We start from the raw sequence: 21,111 nt of genomic DNA on the forward strand, positions 1-21,111 counted from the left end.
CATGACCACTGGTGGTGGCTTCTTATTCAATCTAGAATTGGAATTATCAGAAGAAGACAGGGCGTGGTTGGCAGCACTACGGAATAGATCAAAGATAAAAATTGAGTCGACAAACGAAACAATGTTTGGAAACTGGTTGGATAATCTAAACGGGGACCCAGTAGATGAAGACTTGAATTGGGAGCATTTTAAGAAACCTCCCATCATCATTGCAATTATTTTGAGTACGCTTGCGATCGCGATAAATATTCTATCAATAGTTGTGATTTATAATGTGCGGGGTCATTTATCAGCAATTCTACGCTTGACAGTAAGCTTGATCATGTCCGACATGATGGTATGTATTTGTATCCTGACGAAACTTATGACAGAGAATTATTACAGTGGCGACAACTCAAAGTGTGCGGAGCCGCTGATACGAGCATTCCGAATGTCATCACATGTGATTAGCCTTATGAATCTGTTAGGAATGACATCAGACCTTCATCTTGCAATACACCGGCCACTGCAATATCATAGCTATTTCAGCAAACGGAAAGTTAACATTATGATTGTCCTCTTTTGGATATTTTCATTCACGGTCGGTTTTTCTGATTTCTATATCCCGAGTGAGATGTGGATTACGTGCCAGGGGTCTGAGTTGAAGACGTACTGCCAGCGTGTCACTTGCAGTAAATATGATGCCGAGTATGCACTCTTTGTCATCATCTTCATCGTCGTGTTAATACTAAGTGTTTTATACGTCCGCATCTATATTGTGATACGAAAACAGCAATATGGGAACGAGGCTGGCCGCGCACCTCAATACGTACGTCGAAATCGCAAAGGCCTCATAACGACTGTCCTCATTTTAGCTACAACTTTGATCTGTTTCCTTCCATATGTTTTACTAGAACTCATCCTTACGATACAAATACGCATTAATCATCTTGCTATTTTCCGTCACATCCCTAATATGTTGAAAGCCGATTCATATCTATTTGACCTAATGCTGTTTAATTCACTGCTGGATCCAATCATCTATGCCGCTAGGATGCGCGACGTCCAAGAAGGATATCGGCGACTGTTCCGCATCAACTCTGGGGAAAGGCGCCAACAGTATAGTTTTAGTCGATCAGGGACTGTGGTTGTTGAAAGAACAGTTGCAACCGCCTTACAGACGATGTCCATGCGTCGGGGGACGGAGGAGGATGGGGACAAGGAAGTGTTAACTCCAAATAATTGCAATCATGGTGATCACGTCGATATTCAAATCAATAATCACAATTCCTTAGTTGTGACTCGAACACCCCCAGGCTCCCCCCATAGGACATCAGAAGAGGAAAGCCCTGACTTTGATGATTATCGATTGGTTAGGGAAGACAAAGACAAACATTTGTACATGTAGATTTCACCTAGATTTTTTATTTATACCGTCACCTATCAAGGACTGGGTCTTTTCAGAGAGATAGCCAAGCTATGACGATATGATATGAACCTTGTGTGAAATAGAGCGACATTTTTATTTCACACAAGCTTCAGATCACCATGATGTTGAATTCTTTGAGAATATTTCACTTATACGTAAGTAATGAAACTTGTCTAAAATGCCGAGTGCCAATGATAAAGAATACTACACGGGTCAAGTGCAATTTTGAAAAGTGTAAGTTGCTGACAATAGCAGATAGACAGTGTCACCATCTATAACAAGAACTGTACATTGATAGTGTATTTGAAGGGCTCAGAGCACAAAGGACATTTTGAGTGGATTATATCTGTTGGTTTTTACGACAGAAGGTGACATTTTCATCCTTCAGAGTTGAAATTTTTCATAAGTTTAAAATTCTGAAAAATTTTCAAAGCCAAAAATTTTTTGGGACCGATCATGTTTCTACATTTTTTAGCAGAAAAAAACAAGTGAAAAAAATATTTGGACTTGAAAAATGTTTTCATCTGTTGCATGACAAATTTGCTGCAATCAATTTCTTATGGCAGCATTTGTCTTTTCACGGCAATAAGGCCCTTTGGTCGGGTTAGAGGGAGGGGTGAATCTGGTCACTGGGGCCACCAAATCCAGTTGTCGTGGTCTGGGTACTGGGATGGTCATGTTACCAGGGGACTTGTAATGGAAATAAGAGAGGAAACCATTCGGGACCCGCGATTCTTGGTGATTATGGATAGCTGACATTCCAATTACAACTTAGATGTAAAATAGAATTTTTGAGTCCAAATTCAGTGCAACCAAAACAGCTCAGAGAGAGTGAAATCACTCCTGGAAGATTTTTTAACTATTGGGACATACATCTGACTTGAGCTTGGACATATTTCATGGAATTTAGAGATAACTAGGTAAGTTTTGTACTTGAAATGCCTGCATTACTGCCAACAATCAGAAGCCTGATGGATCATAGCTGGGTCATCTCCTGCCCAGTGGCAAAGCAATCAATAGCTGTCAAATGCGACCACCGGCAGAGGGCAATGAGGCGAAAAACGATAGAAGGACTACATAGCTCATTGAGTGCCCGCCTGCAGGAGAGCATCTTGGCAGGAAAAAAACCACTGAAAACCTACCACCAAAGGAAAGACTATTACCAGTTTTTCTACAAGGATATTTACTTGAAGCAGTCAGGCAAGTGATTGCCATAGTAACATATGAGAAAGAGCGCCAGGAGCCAAACCATGCGGGGAATTGGTCATAGTTCATTTCCCAGAAAAGGTGCAGCAAAGTAGGACTCTCTCAGGTCCATAAAGCTGACATTCTTTTCAAATGCTTTTTTTGCTTGCGAACAAAATACTGGTTTGATACGTACGTACATCCAGACATTTTTGCATGCGCTAATAAGGAGCTGTTTTCAATTTGAAGAAAAGTTATGAAAAAAAACTTTCGTAGAGTCTTGTCAGTTCATCACCTTCATGTTTAATGTAAGATGTTGACTTTGTACAAACTGTGGCAAAAGTATGAACTAATACAAGAAATAACCAACTTCTATAAAACTGTGTTCTTTTACAACTTTTCCGACTGTATCTCATACTGTGTTGACGTTATTTTCTATACTGATCTCTGGACACATTTACTTGAAGTGTACCCTGTGGTTTCCACAGAGCATGCCTTGCTCTCAAGATGAGGACTGGCGGTCATCATGTAATGGGTATATTCAGGAAAAGATCGAAATGTACATCACGAACATTCCCGAGAGCTCGGCTTCAGCCCTACTCAGGAATGTGTATTTGACCCGTCAACTTTCAGTCAAACGTCGCTAATAGGCATCTCTACTATCTCACCCAGTCAACCAGACTTGCTTCTTTAACTTCCCTTAGTCACCTGAAGACAACTGATTCCCCTTAGTTCCTCCTCCTGAGTATATTCCTCAGTTTCAGCGAGTAAGATAAAATGACTTACCATAACAAAGTGACCGAACAGATTGGTAGCAAAGATGGATTTTAGTCCATCGGAAGTGTCGCTGTCCTGTTGTGAGAGCAGTCCATGTCCAGTACTGTACATGTGAAAGCAATCCCTGGAAAGACAACGAAATTAATCCCACAGCGTTGACGTCTAAATGGGACGGAGTCTCATCATGCAGCAAAATTGACGAAGGGGATCAGACTTTGTTATTATTATCATCGGAGATGGGAAAATGTAGTAGGAGAAGACAATGATTTTATGCCTTTTGGACACCAGAGACTAAAGATTGTGACATTGTCTTTACGACTGTAGTGGAAAAGATTTCTTGTCATCGATGTTGAGAGAAAAAGAACATCTTTTTCTATATCTATCTTCAGAGTCATTTCACCACGTCCAAGACTTCATCTGCCTCCCAATGAAGACTTTAACAGCTGCTGTATTAGAATATGAATCGAGGAAGAGACTTGTAACCAGCTGTCTTATAGGAGGCGAGCTTAGGTTTACGATGCATAAACCAAATGATATGATGGCTTGTAACATTCGGTCTACAATCTGATCATCATGCACCAGTCTTCCCAAGCCTAAATAACAGAGAGAAAGCATCGTTCATAAGTGAAATACATGTCTCGAATCGAGTTGTTGCGGGGCCTTTTCCCTGGACCACAGAACAATAATTTCATGCCGTGTCTTATGAAAGTGACATCAGCAAGTGTTCGATACCTACTTCGAGAATGTTCCCTTTACGAGGTTGCTCCAGTTGACTGTGGTGCCTGGCATGATCCCAGCATTGAGGTAGAGATAATCTAAATAGTTATATTTTTCTTTAATCTCCTTCACAGCCTTGAAGACAGAGCTCATCTCCCCAACATCAACGAGGATAATTTCAATTTTGGCCTCAGGGTGGGCTAAAGCAAGTTTACTTCGGCAAGCCTGTGCCCGGCCTGGGTTGCGACATGCCAGGCAAAGGGTCATGGTTGGGTTGGCTGCGAGGAGGCGGTCTGCTAATGCGAGACCAATTCCCCTGAAATAAAAAGATGCTTATAGCAGCAAGTTGTCTTAGCTTAATGAAAGTGCATGGATAAAGCTAAATTGATGTTTTTTCTACTTGTTTTCAAATTTAGGCCTATTACTTGGACCCAGACAGCTTTGACTTAGAACTTGAATCATCTTTCAAACAGACCACTATCCAGACTACAGAGTAGTATTTTGGCTGAAGAGGGACCAGGGGGCCAAGAGTAGGCCTATGTTCTTTTTTAGTTGTTTCTGTTCTTCCCGACTCCCTAGCTGTAACCCTCTCAAATTACGTTCTTGTGTCTTCACTCTCAACTAGGCCTATAGGCTACTACTTTAGAGTCATTTTATGAGACAATGTCTTAGGCCGAGTCCCATCTTTGCTCAGTGAAGTAGCCTAGGCCTAGATAGATGGGTTCGGTTGGGTACTGTTAGCCAGTATGCAGTAGTACACTTCCACGACTCCCTAGCTGTAACCCTCTCAAATCACGTTCTTGTGTCTTCACTCTCATCTAGGCCTATATAGGCTACTACTTTAGAGTCATTTTATGAGACAATGTCTTAGGCCTAGTCCCATCTTTGCTCAGTGAAGTAGCCTAGGCCAAGATAGATGGGTTCGGTTGTGTACTGTTAGCCAGTATGCAGTAGGCCTGGTACACTAGTAAGGCCTAGTACACTAGTAACTAAGTAAGGCCTTTCCTGAACTCCCGCTACAACCAACACTCGGTACTAGCATCAGTCAACCTCCACTCCAGATCACATCATTAGCAAGATACAAGATAAAAAATGCATCATGATGAAGCCTTTGGCGTTTGAATGAAAGCGAGTAGGTGGTAGATATGACATTGACGATGTAGAGGTAGGGATGCAGTCTCCAAGGCGACGCTGTCGCCGTGAGCGGCAAGACAGACGGACATGACATCATGAAATGACAAGACAGGTCACGAGGTCAAGGATGGCGGATGCGGAGGGAAGTGACAAACTGTCTTTTATTAAAAAACAACATGATATTTCAGTCGTCAATATATTGGTGAGCAGAGCATCTGTAAAACGAACGTACGCATTGGCACCAGTTATTAAAGCGGTTTTTTTCATGTTCTGGGAAGTCGAGTTTAAAGTCCAAATTTAAATAACAGGCAGCGGACCACGTGTAAGAATGTTGCATAGATGTTGACATCACCGATTTTTTCATAATTATTTAAGACAATTTTCTGATATAAGTATACTTGTATTACATTAATAGCAATCATTCAAGATCTACTGCTGCAGTAAAATCTTTGTTTGTTGTGTGAAATACTTCGATATATAAAAAAGTTATTTTCTATATCATTACTTCCATAGCTACATAAATTGTTTGTTGAATTATTTAATGACGTCATTGTTGAATTTTCATACTCCACACGCTTCTTCAAACTCCAGACTTGCTTTGCGCGTGCGTGATTGTCAATTTGAGTTATTTTTAGGTTATGAAAACACAATGATTCGTTTAGATTAGACCAATTTGCATTACCGGCGTGTTGGCAGCTTATTGGTTGATCATACTTGGTCACCCAATGCTGTGGCGAGGCCTCGTTTTGGGATTTGTCGTAAATACGTCACTGGGACTGAAGTCTATTAATAGATGGGGATGACCACGGCATACATCAACTGCACATTGTGTACAAAGTGGATGGGTGGTGTGAAGTGAAAGATAGTCCCTCAAATCATGGAGTCCTTCACATTTGTCTTTGATTGTTTATTGCTTCTCAGGACCTGTAGCATCTTGACGAGACAAACCATTCAATGTGAACTCAAATGATTGTCGCCATCTGAACTTGGCGATATGAATTCATAGTCATATACTGGTGAAAAACCATTCATTTCAATAAGAAAGCTGGTTACTCTAAGGTGAAAGTGATTAAGGTGATCTGAGAAATATGGATTAATACTAGTCTAATGATCATAAACCATTCAATGTGAATTCAATGTAAACCATACAATGCTGGTGGTCATCTAATAGATTTGGATTCATACTAGTGATAACCCATTCAATGTATCACATGCTGAACATCTCATCATTGGCTCACCAGTTTGTTGGTTTAAATGCATGACAATATTTAAAAAACAATACTAGTTGAAGTGTTGGAGCACCACCAGGCATGTAAAGAAGAAGAGCAAATTTTAATCATTTTCTTTTGAAAATTATTTATTTTTGCACATTCCAAGAATTATCCTCACATGACAACTTGGAAAGTCAGTGTAGGAGGAAAACCGTTTCAACGGGAGAAAACCTACGCAATTGGAGGGAGTCGTCAACTCCATCACACCGGTGACAGGCACAGAGCTTACAACCATAATGACTTCATCCATGTACATTACATCGATCATAGTCACTGTGCCACTCCAATGCCCATTAAAGGACGAGTCATGGAGATGATTGTACTATCACACATGTTCTCCTACTTTAAAATGTCCAAAAAAGACACTGCTGAATAGAGAGATCTTACACTAGATGACTCAACAATTCCAATAATGAGCCAGCTAACATTGAGCTGGCCCTTAACCAACCTCTGCATGCATTCATCATGTCCGTATACATTCTGTACAAGTTTTAGCTATTGTACATGTATTAAAACCTCTTGTGTATGACTTCAGTTGAGCCATGTTCAGTGAACAATAGGTTATGTCACTGCTCTCATTAAACCATGACTAAACAGGTTTAGGGCCCAATTTGAATAACAAAAGAACCACATTTCTCATGGCCAGGAACTGGACAGAGGCTGCCAATTAGCATGACAAAAGGAGCAGAGGTGACATGTATTTGCATGACAAAAGAGGTAGCTTGACCTGGCAAGACTAGATGTTGGTCTGTCAGGGTTTTTTTGCAAGTTGAGTCTTAGATCTCTTTTATTTTACTTACAAGATTTACATGCATTACAAATATAATTACATACATGACAATATAAAACGTCTTACACATTGACGTTACACTTTTCTCAAATCATTCAGTACCAAGTCAACATGATAATTATGCTCTTGCAATGAAAGTCTTCTTGATTCGAAACAAAGAAAAAGACTGAGATTCTTTCCTGTGAGACCGCTATAGGTATAGGATCAAGAACCAGTCTTTTTCTGATAAGTTTCAATAAAACAATAGTTTTATTGACACAATTCTATTTTAATAGTTTAATATTTTAACATTGACTATTTAAGTTAAATTGGTGAAAAGATGTTTTTCATCCCGAGATTTTTTTGTTCACGGGTATTGATTAAAAGTGAAAGGGAATAAAAATTCACTAGATTTGTGATGTTGGTCAGTTGTCTCAAGTATGAAGGTAAAGACACTGAGCAACTGAGCCAGCCAATGATACGAAGGATCTTTGGCGCCTGGGCCCAGGTGGTGTTTAAATGCTGGTGGATTCTGTGGTACTGAAGAGATCAAGAAACAGTAAAAAGGCCTACAGTTCCATCAAGACACACATGTTCATTCGCTTTGCCTGGGGTCAGAGCAAAGCGAATGTCATGTGAACCCCATGTCTCATGTGATGGACATAATCAAATACAATATCTGATGAATTCGGTGATTTTTTTGAGCAGAAAGATCTTTTTGCTTGAACCAAATCTGAAGTAGCCGGTAGGGTCCCAATGTACCCTAGGCTATGGTGAATGTTTTGTTTGGGTACCAACTTACCCTGTTGGCTGTCCTGTTAACCAGAACATCCCCTCCTCATTTTGATTTTTCTCATTAATCTTGCTTGAAAATACTTTCTGGGCTTGTGACATGCCCTGGTTACCTTATTACACCCTCCCCCCATTTCTAAACTCTTCTTTAAATGTGTACGAATTTGAGCCATGGCAAGAGTTTGCCTTCTCGCAATCAGAAAACAAAATATCAGGATTTTTATCAAATCACCTTTCAATCAGATATTGCAATAAAGGTAAGGCCTACGGTGACAAAAATCAAACCTCCTTGACGGCGACGGGAGCATGGTAGAGATGCGCTGGCTCAGCAACATCCTCCCTTCTGTGGGATGGCTCATCTCCTGAAAAGAAACATAATATCATATTTGTAGGTGCACACAATTATCAGCAAAATATATGATGCACTGGAACGCATCAGTTTCTGCAATAGTGAGGTTAAGATTAGTACAGAAATAATAAAGCACCAACTTTATTGACATCCATTTCGTTACCATACTTTGAAAAATTGCCTTTCTCGGGGTCAATATTTTAAACGTAACATGTATGCTAATGCAAAACTTATGACTAGTTCAAAGTAGTCGTATTCCAAGTTAGCTTCTGTAACCTGAGATCATATTGTACAAAGATCTTTGCATCTAATCATTTTGTTTGTTGTTTATTCACATGTAGGTCAACTAACGATACAACGCAGTGCGTAGGTAAACCATTAAAACCATGAGAGAAATGATGTGTATCAATATCAGCTGCGCTATTATTTATGCCATAGCGACATGCCCTGAGCATTCTGATTTGGTGACAGAAAATGCCCTTACAGTTTCGTTACAGCAATGCCCATTGGCTAATCGTCCAGCCATACGAATTCCCACTATTTGTGGCAGTCCCTTAGGAGACCCAATTAGGATGAATTGAAGCAATGGACTGCCGCGGGAGTGTAGGGCCTGACAAAAGAACTTTTGAGCAATATTCTGTACCTCAGGCGACTGTAATCATATATATGTCAATAAAGTTGTTGTTTTTTGTTACCATTCAAACCTTAACCTCACAAATGACTATCAACACTGCATGAAATGGTCCATGTGATCACCTGGGTTCCTACAGTGAAGGGTCATTATTTGACATGTGACGTCAAGAAGTAGAGGTAATCAAAGTTTGCCATCAGTGGCCAATTGATGATTTTCATGGCTAGAACGGGGTTTCCTCAAGTTTGAATGCCAGACATGTAAACCTAAGAACCATAATAGACCAAAGATTTGCTGGGGTAGGAGATCTTTCCTATTGTGCATAGTTTAAAGGCAAGGTCATAAGTTGCAAACTTCTCAATATCAGAGGTCTGATCAATCTAAGAAGTTTTCTCTTTTACAATGTTTTTAATTGTTCACAATCCCTAAATAAGGCTATAGCCTACACAAAAGCAATGACATAGAAATTAGAAATTGATTTTTTTATAATATTACCGTATGAGATGGCATCCTTCCATATGTAAGAGATGAGCTGGCTCCATGGTGGCTGCTGGATATGGCGTCACATTACATAATGATAAGGGCTCTATGTCCTCGGAGTCATCAGAGTCCCCTTAGAGCATCATTTCAATTGTCATTAAAGTCTATTCGTATGACACACGATGTAAGTGTCCACCGCCGATATCCCTGAGCGTAACGATTCCATCCATTGAATCTACCCGACTCTCAGTCCCTCATCCAAGCATGGCTGGAAAACAAAATATCAAGGTCAATCCATTGTTTACCAAGATTAAAGACTTGAGCCATTTTAATAGAATTACAGTGCAGGGCAATGTACCTTCAACCCTAGCTCAGTTCCGAAACTCATTGTGTCTGCATGGATTGCTTGTCTGCCATGCTTTTTCAAGATGTTTTAGTTTAGTAGTGCCTAACTGCAGGAATGCAATGAAGATTAGCTCAGCCTTTTTTTCGTACGCAATCTTCAGAATGCCATTAAACACAGCCCAGAGCAAAGGAAATATCTTTTTACTAGTAAACAACTTAAGGGCGATTCATAATATTGAATTTTAAGTACACCACTCTATCTTACTGCATATGCATTGAATCCTTCCTCATACAACATCTGCCAGGAAGATCCCCATGAAGGTCAATTAGGCTGTCTTCCCCAAATTGTCGATGGATGGGTATGAAGGCATCTTCTCATGGGGCGAAGTGTTGGCATCTGTTGTTCTCTGGGTCTTTGAGAGTCGTTCTTGCTTCAGTACGCATCATAGACTGTGGTGGAAGTCATTGGGTCAACTCAACAGCCACCATCTCCAGTCATCTGCATAGCCTAGAAAACAGGGAAAAAATTTATTGAATACAGGGTAATCTCTACACAGATTGAAGCCAAAAGAAACTAGATATTTGTTATTCAGTTAAGGAGATGGTCATCACTTTCAGTGTCAAGTTTTGTTTTTGCCAAACTTTCAAGGCTTCACTGTTTTTAATGAAAGTGGTCAGTGTTTTTTCTAAATTTTCTGATTTTTGTGCTTTGCCTATCAATTTGCCTTTTTTTCATCAGGACTTCGACTTCAACTCGAGATATCAACAATGTTGCAATTTTAATCTTATGCACTGGGATCTGTTGGGGCTCTATATGACCCTGTTGTCAATGAATGTCACTATAGCACATCTGTCAACCAAAGTTCAATGTGGTGAGGGCCATTTTTATTCAGTGTATATCTACCACATTTCTAAGGGGAAAGATACCTCTTGACAATACAATAGCCTCTACAATAGCCTCTACAATAGCCTCTACAATAGCCTCTACAATAGCGCAGTGTCTGTTGTACTTCTTCCACAAAGACAGTCGCCTGTTTCATAAGCTTATAAAGCTATGAACTTGAGACTTGGTACACATCAACCACCACGTCAAATGTGACCCATCACAGCAAAACCAGGCGCATGTCGCTCGGAGCTTGGCAGGTTGAGACGGACTGTCTGTTCATTTCTCTATTGTCTGCCTTTTGTGAAATATGAGCACATCAATTTCTTCCATTATCTCCTGGTGTCATTTAGGCTCTTCTTCTGTTCGACAAGCGCCTGGTTTTGCTGTGACGGGTCACAAATGATATAGTACAGCAAATTCAGGTCTTGTCTGATCTGGCCGTTACTTGAGCACTCTCAGTCAGGTGGTCTCACTCGGGGATAAAAGTTCATGACTTGGCCACCAGGGTGCAGGTTCAGAGACATAACAAGAGGCCCAAGGGCCTGGCGCTCAGCTGAGTTGTTGCTGCGTTGTTCGTATATATTACATTACTCGTCAAACTCTACTAAACTAAGGACTCAAAGCCTAAGGATATTAGCTTCTGGATGTGTAACAGTGAATTACGGTAGACTGGCGCAATCTACTTCAAGCAAGCTCCACCCTTGCAATGTGTGCGCAAACAGATAACCTAACCTATATTGGACCATCAATTCTACACACAGCAACATGATTCATCCTCAGCTGTTACCATGATGATGATGATGATGATGATCCTTTTCGCAAATTGGTCGTCTTCTGTCTTTCTTCCATACTTCAGTGCCACCGGATGTAGTCTGCCCTTGTGGAGGGATCCTTTCAGCACCGGGACACAAGAATCCATGCGAATTGAATCACATGGAGAGACTAGCCCAATCACCCGCTTTTGGCTGGGTAGAAATGGGTAAATCTCGCAGACTGGACCTTAAACTCTACTGCCGACGTGTGAGGCCGGTCTGACAGATGAGTAAGTGGGGTCCACCTAATGCAGAAGGCACCAGTTTCCCTAACTAAAAGGGTAACATTAACAAAATGCTCTACCCAACTCTATTATTGCCTAAAGGCCTGTGTACACTAGTAAAATATTAGCAACATTTTTACATTTCCAGTTGCAACAAATGTTGCAAAAATGTTGCGTAGTGTGTACAGAGCAAAACGCGTCTTACAACATGTTGTAAAATTGTTGCAAATTAAATGCAATGCAATTCTTTGTTGCATGTTGTAAAAATGTTGCAAACTCTTCAGCCAATCAGAAATAGGATTTGCGTCATGTGATCTACCGGAGTTCATGTGACTTGAACAAGAAGCAGGTATAGCAACTCTCAAGTGAGTGTCTTGCTTCGTAGGGTGATGAAACCTTTTCTAGAAGTTTTTGTGTGACGGCTTGTCAGTCAGCCACAACTCCTTTAGGCTGCGTATCCATAGGCTGTTCCGTGCCCTGCACAACATTCCCTTTTTACCGCCTGGCGCGCCACACGGACAATGAACCTTCGTTGGTGTTATTGACCGTTCCCATAGGTTATGCCGTGTCACATTGCGGGCATATATGCACTGTGGATTGGGAATATAGGCCCATATTGGGATTGAACATGTCCATTCTTTTGCGAGTGAACAACACGGAAGCAATGTCTGAGGCGAAATTAATTCAAGAGGTTCATCAACGGGAACTACTCTGGGATCCCGAAACTGATGATTATCATAACAAGCACGAACCTGTAATTTGTTGCTTAAAAGTCAGGTTTTATATACATGTACATGTCAATTTGATGTTGCAAGTGAAAATACAAGTTACTTGTATTTTCATTTTCAATATTCATAAGAAATTGTCTTCTGAAATAATGACAGCGTGCGGATAAACGCGATTGACCGCTGCGAAATGAGGACTACAAAGGCCTACATGACCAAAAAGGAATATCCAATGGAGACTCAGGGCATAGTGCCAGGTCACAAGGCTGTTACGCCATAACGCCACACTACACAAGGGCATACCCTATGGATACGCGGCCTTAACAGGCAGTGGTATGCCCCATCATCCACCCTCATTTTGATCCAGGGCCTGGTCCATATTCTCTTTGGTTATTTCGCCGCCTCTTCCGTCTCTCAACAATGACAGCTAAAATTGCTGCAGAAGCACTCAAAACACATCTTCTCTCCTTGGAATCATCCATTTTCCCTCCAAAATACCTATTTCCCTTTGTTCCCACTAAAAAGTTTGCAACAATTTACCAACATGTTGTAAAAATGTTGCTAATTTGTTGCAATTTTGTTGCTAGTGAACACAGGGCCTTGAAGGGCTTGTTGCAAAATTGTTGTAAAAATGTTGGTAAAATGTTGGTAAAATGTTGGTAAAATGTTGGTAAAATGTTGGTAAAATGTTGGTAAAATGTTGGTAAAATGTTGCTAATATTTTACTAGTGTACACCCTGCTTAAGTCAAGTGAAACTCTTAACAAACCTTAGCAGAATGCCACCATTGAAATGTTGATAATATTAATAATGATAGCAAGTAAAAATTTTAAACAGATAGACTTGATTTTTTTAACCAACTGCCACATGCGGTTTTCTTTATTTAGTAAATTTTGAGGTAAGTATTACAGAATGAAATACTTGAATACTAGAATTGCCTGGCTCTTCTGATGATTGCACTGGTGAACACCGAAGTCGATGGGATGTGCAAAGTCATAGCTCGATCCTCTCTCTTGGTCATCTTTGAGATGTAGTCACCAAATATGTTCAAATGCATGCAGCTGCAGATCATTCCTGTCCTGCAAAACATGATGAGGAGATAACATTTTAATTTTGATAGAATAGGTAAGCTAGCCAAGTTTTATATCAAATACAAGGCCAACAACAACTGATAAGGCGCTAGGGCCGAATGATCAAGGAAGTTCATTGATATGATTGGGAATACATTGTGATAAGAGTGATGAATCGGCCCCGTTTGAAGCATTGTGCTATGTACAGTGTGCAAGTGTCAGTGTGTATCATATCGCATTTACTGTTTGTTGACATTTCAAATCGCTGGCGTCGATCCTCAATTACACTGTTTATGTACATTGGCAACCTTACCCGATGATATCAGAACGATGTTTATTATTGTCTTGTTTATTCACATTAGTTCTGCTAAGTGACAAGAGTTATTTGTTGAGAAATCCATGATTTAAAGCCGGACTTTGACATCGTTTCTCAGACCAACCAAGCTGCATTTCGCAGATCGTTTTTCAACGATCGTCGACGAACTATTTCAAATTAATCACATCCAATTAAACAATCCAAGCCTTCCCTAATGTCATCAACATGCAATAACACAAGCTGCCAAATATTATCGCCTATGAAATTGTGAATTTAATGAGAACTTACCTCTGAATTGACAGAACGCGATCTATTCCATAGCATGGTCTCCTTACGTCTGAACTGCGCAGACTCGAGACGTGACGTTCGCTGCATGTGTGATTGGACGTGGGATAACTCGCGCGAAATTTAAAATGCTCTTCTTGGGGGTGCTCACTAAATTGCGCCAGTAACACCACCTGGTGAGAAATTCATGAACTACGCCTATTGATAATGAAAGAGAAAGCTTTGCTCTATAAAATTAGATTTGATTCATGATCCCCAACTGAGAAATCAGCTGCTGGAAAAGTTTTTGGAAAATTTCGCTTGGTGCCACCTAGTGGCCAAACCGCTCATCCTGCCGGACCCACATTTGGTCTATTCAGGAGTCCTGAAGGGTCTCAACGCCTCAGAGGGAAAATCTATCGCCTATCCGCCATAGTTTTGAAACGTGCCTGTTTAACGGACAGACAGACAGACAGACAGACAGACAGACAGACAGACAGACAGACAGACGGACACTCATTCTACCATTTACTCATATGAATAGCTCAGCTTTTCAGCTGAGCTAAAAATGATTTGTTTCTCTTCTAAACTGCTGGTTGGACAGTTATGAAGTTTGTTTCATGAGCAGATATAACATCAACCAGGACTAAGTCATGCTCACCCTTTAGACTGCAAGTGCAACATCGTCTTTTGTGTCCCTTGTCCTCGTGTCCCTTGTCCTCATGTCCCTTGTCCTCGTGTCCCTTGTCCTCGTGGCCCTTGTACAATGTTGGCTCGGGCTGCCTAAAAAGAATCATATTTTTTATTGAGGGATTCATCTAATTTTTGAGTGCTTCTACTGCATGCTGTGTTCTCACTGAATCCGATTTAAAACTGATTTCCAGAGAGCACTCTCCGGAATACAAATATGCTACACCCCTTTGAAATGGCTGCACCACACTTGGGCTAATGCGTATGCAATTCAATTTGAAAAGTGCAACTCTTGCCGCGTATATTGTAGTAACGTGCCTTTCGCGGATGAATGTACCTGCTCTTTGTTGTAATAAGAAGATAATCGAGACATGAACAAGCTAGTGTGCATGCCCTCTGTTTTGATACGTATTAACGCCCACACAACACATTTCAATGAGAATCAGTTAATGCGATTTCAATAAAGCGCATTCAGTTGAATTCTGGAACCAAATTGGTTGAAGCGGTTTCAAAACAGTGTGAACAGAATTATGTGTGGCAACCAAATAAGTGTAACAGTTGAAATTGTACGTCAGATTGATACTTTTTTCGGAGTTATTTTAACATCTTTGTAACGTTTCTTTTAATCCAGATGTAACTGATGACTAAGTGATGCTTACCCTGTATGGCTCCAACATTGGCAGCAAAATATTCTTCAGGTCCATCCAGTGTCTTCTTGGCTCTCGAGCTGGAGGCCGGCTCTCCTTCTTCATCGCCGTCTTGTCGATTTCAGCGGGTGTATATTAAGCTTTGTGAGGCACAAGGAGGTCAAGAACACTGTTGTTATCCAAAGAGCCCAATGTCTTCGTCATTAGTACTAAACAGGTTTAGCACAATATCCACACGGACACGCCTGACATATCGTCCGACGAAATTCCGCAGGCTAACAACAGGTCTTAAACCCCAGTCATTCCATCCCCCTCGAGATCAGGTAGGGGATCGCTGGCCAGCTATTGCTTACTATTGTTAACAGTCGTAAGACTTATCCCGCCAACACTCTAAAACAAGGGGACCAATTGAATGACTAGCGACACGCAACTTTTATTGCCCCCATCAATCAACCACAATGACTCAAGGGGAACACGTACTCTGAACCTAAGTCCATGTCATCACCGTCGAAACTTAGATGAGGACCGCAGAACAAAGTGGCAAGCATGCCTGGGACCCAGCCACCGCGCTTTGGACATGAGATGAGTTAGACTCAAGTCGCCAGTCACGATAACCAAATACACCAAGCGTATAGCTTGAATCGAACCCGATCTATCATCGTCATTGGTCACCTGGCCTGGCCTGGACAACTGAAAGCTGAATAGGTTTAAAAAGATGATAAGCAGGAAACACGAAACCAAAAGAATAACATCTATACTAGCTGGATAACTACGATAACTATTCTAACAACTATACTAGCTAGATAACTACGATAACAATTAGAAAAACGACAATAGCTACAAAACTAGCACAACATTGATCAGTCACACTTCCAGCACTCACTCAACGACAAGAGTCCCTCCTCCCCCAAGACCTCCCACACCCTTTTTCAATCCCATCTCACACACACACACACACAAACACAACATCTTACTATGGTTACAACTTTTGAATAACCAACCGATTTGCATATATAAAAGTGCCACTGTCAATTTATTTAATTTTCTTTTAATTACATGACCAAAATATGATTTAGTAGTGGCTACATGATGTATATATCGAATTATTACTGCATTTTATAATCATTTCTTGGGATGAAAATGTTTTATTTTAGTTGAAAATGTAATATCTTTGATCTCTTAGAAGAGTGCGCATAATAAAATTGCAATGGGGATGACAGTTAGATGTGTTTCATAATTTGCATTCTTTACGCCAAAATAAATTGTTTCATTCTTTTTCTTTTTCTGTAATTTTTTTCACTGCCTTGAGGCCATGTTGGGGTCAAGTTACAAGTTTATTTTACCAACGATAACACAGATTTGACAGTGGCACCTCTATTGACAAGTCAGACAAGTATACCTACCCTTCTTCTTGGAAATCAAACGAGAATCTTCGAATGCAATTGCGGACAAGGTTGTGTCATCTGAAACGACAAATTGGCACAAAAATGTGTAATTACAGCAATGCTGTACTGTATAATCATTACTTATACTAAATTCCTAAAAATGATGGTTGAATTATATCTTTCAATGTTTACATGATTTGCATTCCTTTGGCAAAGGTTGACCTTATTCCTTTGTATTTATGGAAATAAATGTGAGCTAGGTCATGGCATATCCACATGAGGAACCAGTCAGATTGCATCACAGCTTCCAACATGGCCTACTGCCTGACCCATGACCAGATTGATGAGATTCTTCTGTTCTGACCAAGAAATGGACACCATGAAAAAGTTTTGTGGTGGCCAGATTGCATAACTAATTTGAGCAAGCGGTTTTCCCCTTCTAAGAACCAGCAAAAGTCTGATAAAAAGGGTTCTGAGAGGGAAGGTCTCTCTCCATTCTGCTTATTGGAAAATCATTCAATTCCCACGCTTTCACTGAACACAATTCAGTGGTTATAAATTTTGATAGATTTTCAGAGGGGACTGTCAGACTTGTTGAACCATTGAAAATATGTTGTAAGAGAGATACAGGAAATTGGCCCAAATCAGAATGTTAGGTTGTGGAGTCATGTTGTGCATGCGCGTAATTTCTGTATATTTAGCCATTTGATTGACAACTTGGCACTCTATTGACCGATTGGGCATGTCACAATATAATGGTATACATACCGTTGCGAATCGTACAAGACTCTTCCTTTGGCTTTGCAATTGCGGAGAGGGTTTGAAGCATCTGTAAAGATGAATTGGTACAGATATATAATAACAGAAATTCTACAAGAAGTCATGAGATCAGCACCTGCAAATAAATTTCTCATTTTCATTCAGGGTTTCCCTGGACGTATGTGCACTTCTTTCTTTCTTTCTTTCTATGGTATTGCTTTTCATCTCATGAAATTCTTGAGAGATAATGTCAAGATTCAGTCACGATGATACCCACCTTTAAGAACATTGATGCTAAACACAAATAATTTTGCTATTTCAGAATGTTAAAATAGTCAAAATTGAAGATAGTTCTTTTTGTAAGAACCATGTACACCCTGCCAGAACGAATGTTCTGCTTGCACAGCATGCTTCAACCAAGCATTGGAAAAAATGTGACAGGTAGTGGTTTTATGTAACATGCCCAAACTTTCTTTCAAGGTTGACAGAGTCTATTGTTGCCTTAGATGACCAAACAAAGGTGTCAGATGTAATGGGCCAAGCCAGATTGGTAATGGGATTGGCCATAAGCCATGAATGAATACCAACCTTTTTATTTGATTATTATGGATTGGGTACAGGGTGTTAATCAGTACAGTTGCTAGTTTGAAATGAAAACTGGTAGAAAAAAAGTGGTGAACTTACTGGATACGCACGCATGTTAAACCAGAGTAGCCCTTCGCAGAAAGCCTTCGGTTTTTCTGCTGCGCTCTTATGACAATTTTTTTTAATTTATGGAATAAATAAAATGGCCAGGGGCCATTGTGCTCAGCGTCTAGATATTTGGGGGTTAGGAATTCATAACAAGTTTATCGAAAACGGGTCACTCATAAGAGAGATATCACACTTTTTAGGTTTCCACTTCTGGCCAAGTCAAGAATTAGATCGGACTGAAATTCGGTGTCAGAGGTTGCATGACGTCATTGGGAGTCATGTGCACAACATTTCAAGTTCATAGTTATAGCGGTTAAGAAACGTGCCATAGTTACACTGAAGTGAAACGGTCAATTCACACCATTTGACCTCTGAGACCTTGAATATTAGGTCAAATCAAAAACCCGTAGGATATGTCATCACAATAGAAATATCATTGAAAACGAGTCGCTAATAAGCGCAGTTGGAGGGTAATCAAACGCCATCAGTGTGACGTCGGAAAAATCGATATCAGCATGCACCATCACGTCAAGGGGTAGATCATAGCTCAAGGAAAAGCCTTACAAAGATTCATGCACTTGATTGGGAACAACGTTAACATAGTGTTGGCTGTCGTCACGCACGATGCATTGTAACTCTGACGGTTTTACATTACTGTAACGTGACATGACATCTTCGTAAACACTGTTCCAAATCAAGTACATGAATCTATAATGCATTGTTCCACGAGGAAAGATTCAATGCGCGCAGACGTGGAGGGCTATTACTCGGGTCAAATTGAAGTCAACATCGGAAAAGCGCGATAATTCACTATAGACACCATGCGAAGATAAATGTCGACCCTTTTTAAACGACCCTTTTTACAGGCAACGTTTCTTTACCGTCCATGGTTGGTTTAAAAGTATAAATATACAAGCTTATTCAAGCAATCTCAGAATCTGCTGATGAGGGCGATTGAGCAATACAAGATTATGATGACTGAATGATGTAGGCCTAATCTTAACTTTTGGCCTTGATTTGGATTCAGGAGAACTAACCGGTGCCGGTGTAAAAGTAAAAAGTGTCCCCCCTAGAAAAAATGTCCGGGCCTATTGACATTTCTGACAGATTATGGCATATGGTTCTATTACATGTATAGAGGCAATGACCGTCAATAGCTCAGCGCATAATAGAATCCTTTGTTCCCGGACATTTTATCCTAGGACATTTTAAACTTCTACACCGGTGGTAGGCCAGCCCTATCAATCATCATCATGAAATTGTAAATAATTATATTTAGGCCTAGTAGTAGTAGTACAATACATACATGTAATACGCACAAAAATGTACAGCAATTTACCAGCAAATGCCAAATGTTCTCAATTTCAAGTCCAGTAAGCTGAATGGTGTGGCATTCTTATCGCAACATCAACTCTCACTTCGTGTTACTGTTGAATAACATGAATAAACTAACCTTCCTTAATGTCCGGTAGAAAATTTGACGTTTTGAATTAGATTTTAGGCTATCAGTGAAAAAAGACAGCTGCTTAGAACGCTTCTTGGCTAATCATATTAATTGGTCCCCAAATTCTGTGGTACGGCCTCGTTTTGTGATTTGTCGTAAATACGTCACTGAGGCTGGAGTCTATTAATAGATGGGGATAACCATCGCGTGCATTGGTGGTGTAAAGTGAGAGATAGTCCCTCAAATCATAGAGTCCGTCACAAATACCTTTGATTGTTTATTGCTTCTCAGGGCCTGTAGCATCTTGACCTCCAAGGTCTTTGCATGTATCACAGATTTAAACCGCGTCCTGGGTTTAAAGGTAGTATAAGGCCATTAGGTTCAGGATGGCTGCATAGAGTAGGGTGTATCCATTGAATTGATGCCACCTAGAACAATACACCTCTGCCTCTGCCTCAATGCTGTATGCAGTGTCTTATTGATAGTAATAATGATAATAATAATAATGTTTTCATTAAACCTCCTTATATAATAATAATAATATAAAGGAGTGGCGGAAACAAACATGAAACATACTCATTTAAAATAATGTAGGCCTAATATCAAAAAGTTAAGAATAAGAGTAATGATTTTAAAATCTTATGGTGCTGAATGTTTCAGCTTCCAGATGGATGGCCTTCAGTCTGTGATAAAAATCCTTTCAATTACAAGTGATTCCACCTTTGAAACTTACAACGGTTCCTGACAAATTTACAGTAGGCCCTACTGCCGTACACGTGTCAGAACTTTAGTTTCATGGTTTCCCGCGAGGAGAATGAGAAGGTCACCTGACATAGGGAATTCCACAGTCCGTCAACGCATGCGCTATGAACACTACCACTTACCACAGAATTGGGGAACCAATAATGATCAGCCAACAAGCGTGTTGGCAAACTCGCCCCAGTGCCGAAATTAAAAAAATTCAGGCACTGGAATTGATCAATTTCCGCCATCCTGGATGACGGCATCCTGAGATTCAGGGTTTGATAACCCTACGTCATCCACTGCATCACCAGTTAGAACTCTAACTCTTTTTCAGGCCAAATTAGTGCCACTCTTCTCATAAAACTTTTTTTTGTTAATTAATAACTAAGAAAATATGATCTTTATGAATAAAATCTGACACTTACTGCTGGGTTTTAAGATGATTGTATGGAGAACTATAAACGCAGCGTAGTGCAGTAATCATTTGCTTGGGCTTAGTGGTGATGCGTAGCCTCATTATAATAAGTCAGATTCTTTCCTTTTCTATATCCGTGGTACTGCTTTTCAAGATGGTGGCAAGCTACTAGTTTCAGAG

The 21,111-nt window shown here is 40.3% G+C and overlaps 2 protein-coding genes and 1 long non-coding RNA gene across 4 annotated transcripts in view; 1 reads left to right on the forward strand and 2 right to left on the reverse strand.

The window, feature by feature from the left end:
- LOC135500109 (3-keto-steroid reductase/17-beta-hydroxysteroid dehydrogenase 7-like) overlaps nt 1-5,528 on the reverse strand; it is a 51,809-nt gene extending 46,281 nt beyond the window's left edge. The window contains exons 1-4 of one of the 2 annotated variants that reach the window (XM_064791323.1): nt 5,454-5,528; nt 4,107-4,403; nt 3,380-3,494; nt 2,790-2,825 (exon numbers count right to left, since the gene is read on the reverse strand). In XM_064791323.1, the coding sequence (XP_064647393.1) occupies nt 2,790-2,825; nt 3,380-3,494; nt 4,107-4,403; nt 5,454-5,488 (483 nt within the window). In that variant the 5' untranslated portion in view covers nt 5,489-5,528. The remainder of the gene's footprint in view (nt 1-2,789; nt 2,826-3,379; nt 3,495-4,106; nt 4,404-5,453) is intronic. The other variant, XM_064791324.1, reaches the window with a different exon arrangement.
- On the forward strand, nt 2-2,674 carry LOC135500755 (adrenocorticotropic hormone receptor-like). Its single transcript, XM_064792407.1, has one exon. It carries the CDS (start codon nt 2-4, stop codon nt 1,385-1,387), a length of 1,386 nt encoding a protein of 461 aa, XP_064648477.1. The 3' UTR covers nt 1,388-2,674.
- A 1,039-nt stretch (nt 5,529-6,567) lies between the features above and the next one.
- LOC135500747 (uncharacterized) lies at nt 6,568-19,870 on the reverse strand. Its single transcript, XR_010449516.1, has 8 exons — nt 19,782-19,870; nt 17,645-17,705; nt 16,895-16,954; nt 15,504-16,188; nt 14,816-14,937; nt 10,124-10,366; nt 9,529-9,781; nt 6,568-8,415 (listed from the first exon to the last, which is right to left on the reverse strand). It is a non-coding gene; the product is annotated as an uncharacterized LOC135500747 (long non-coding RNA).
- Nucleotides 19,871-21,111: the final 1,241 nt, after the last annotated feature.

The sequence above is a fragment of the Lineus longissimus genome, chromosome 16, assembly GCF_910592395.1.
Source record: "Lineus longissimus chromosome 16, tnLinLong1.2, whole genome shotgun sequence".
In the NCBI taxonomy this organism is placed as follows: Eukaryota; Metazoa; Nemertea; class Pilidiophora; order Heteronemertea; family Lineidae; genus Lineus; species Lineus longissimus.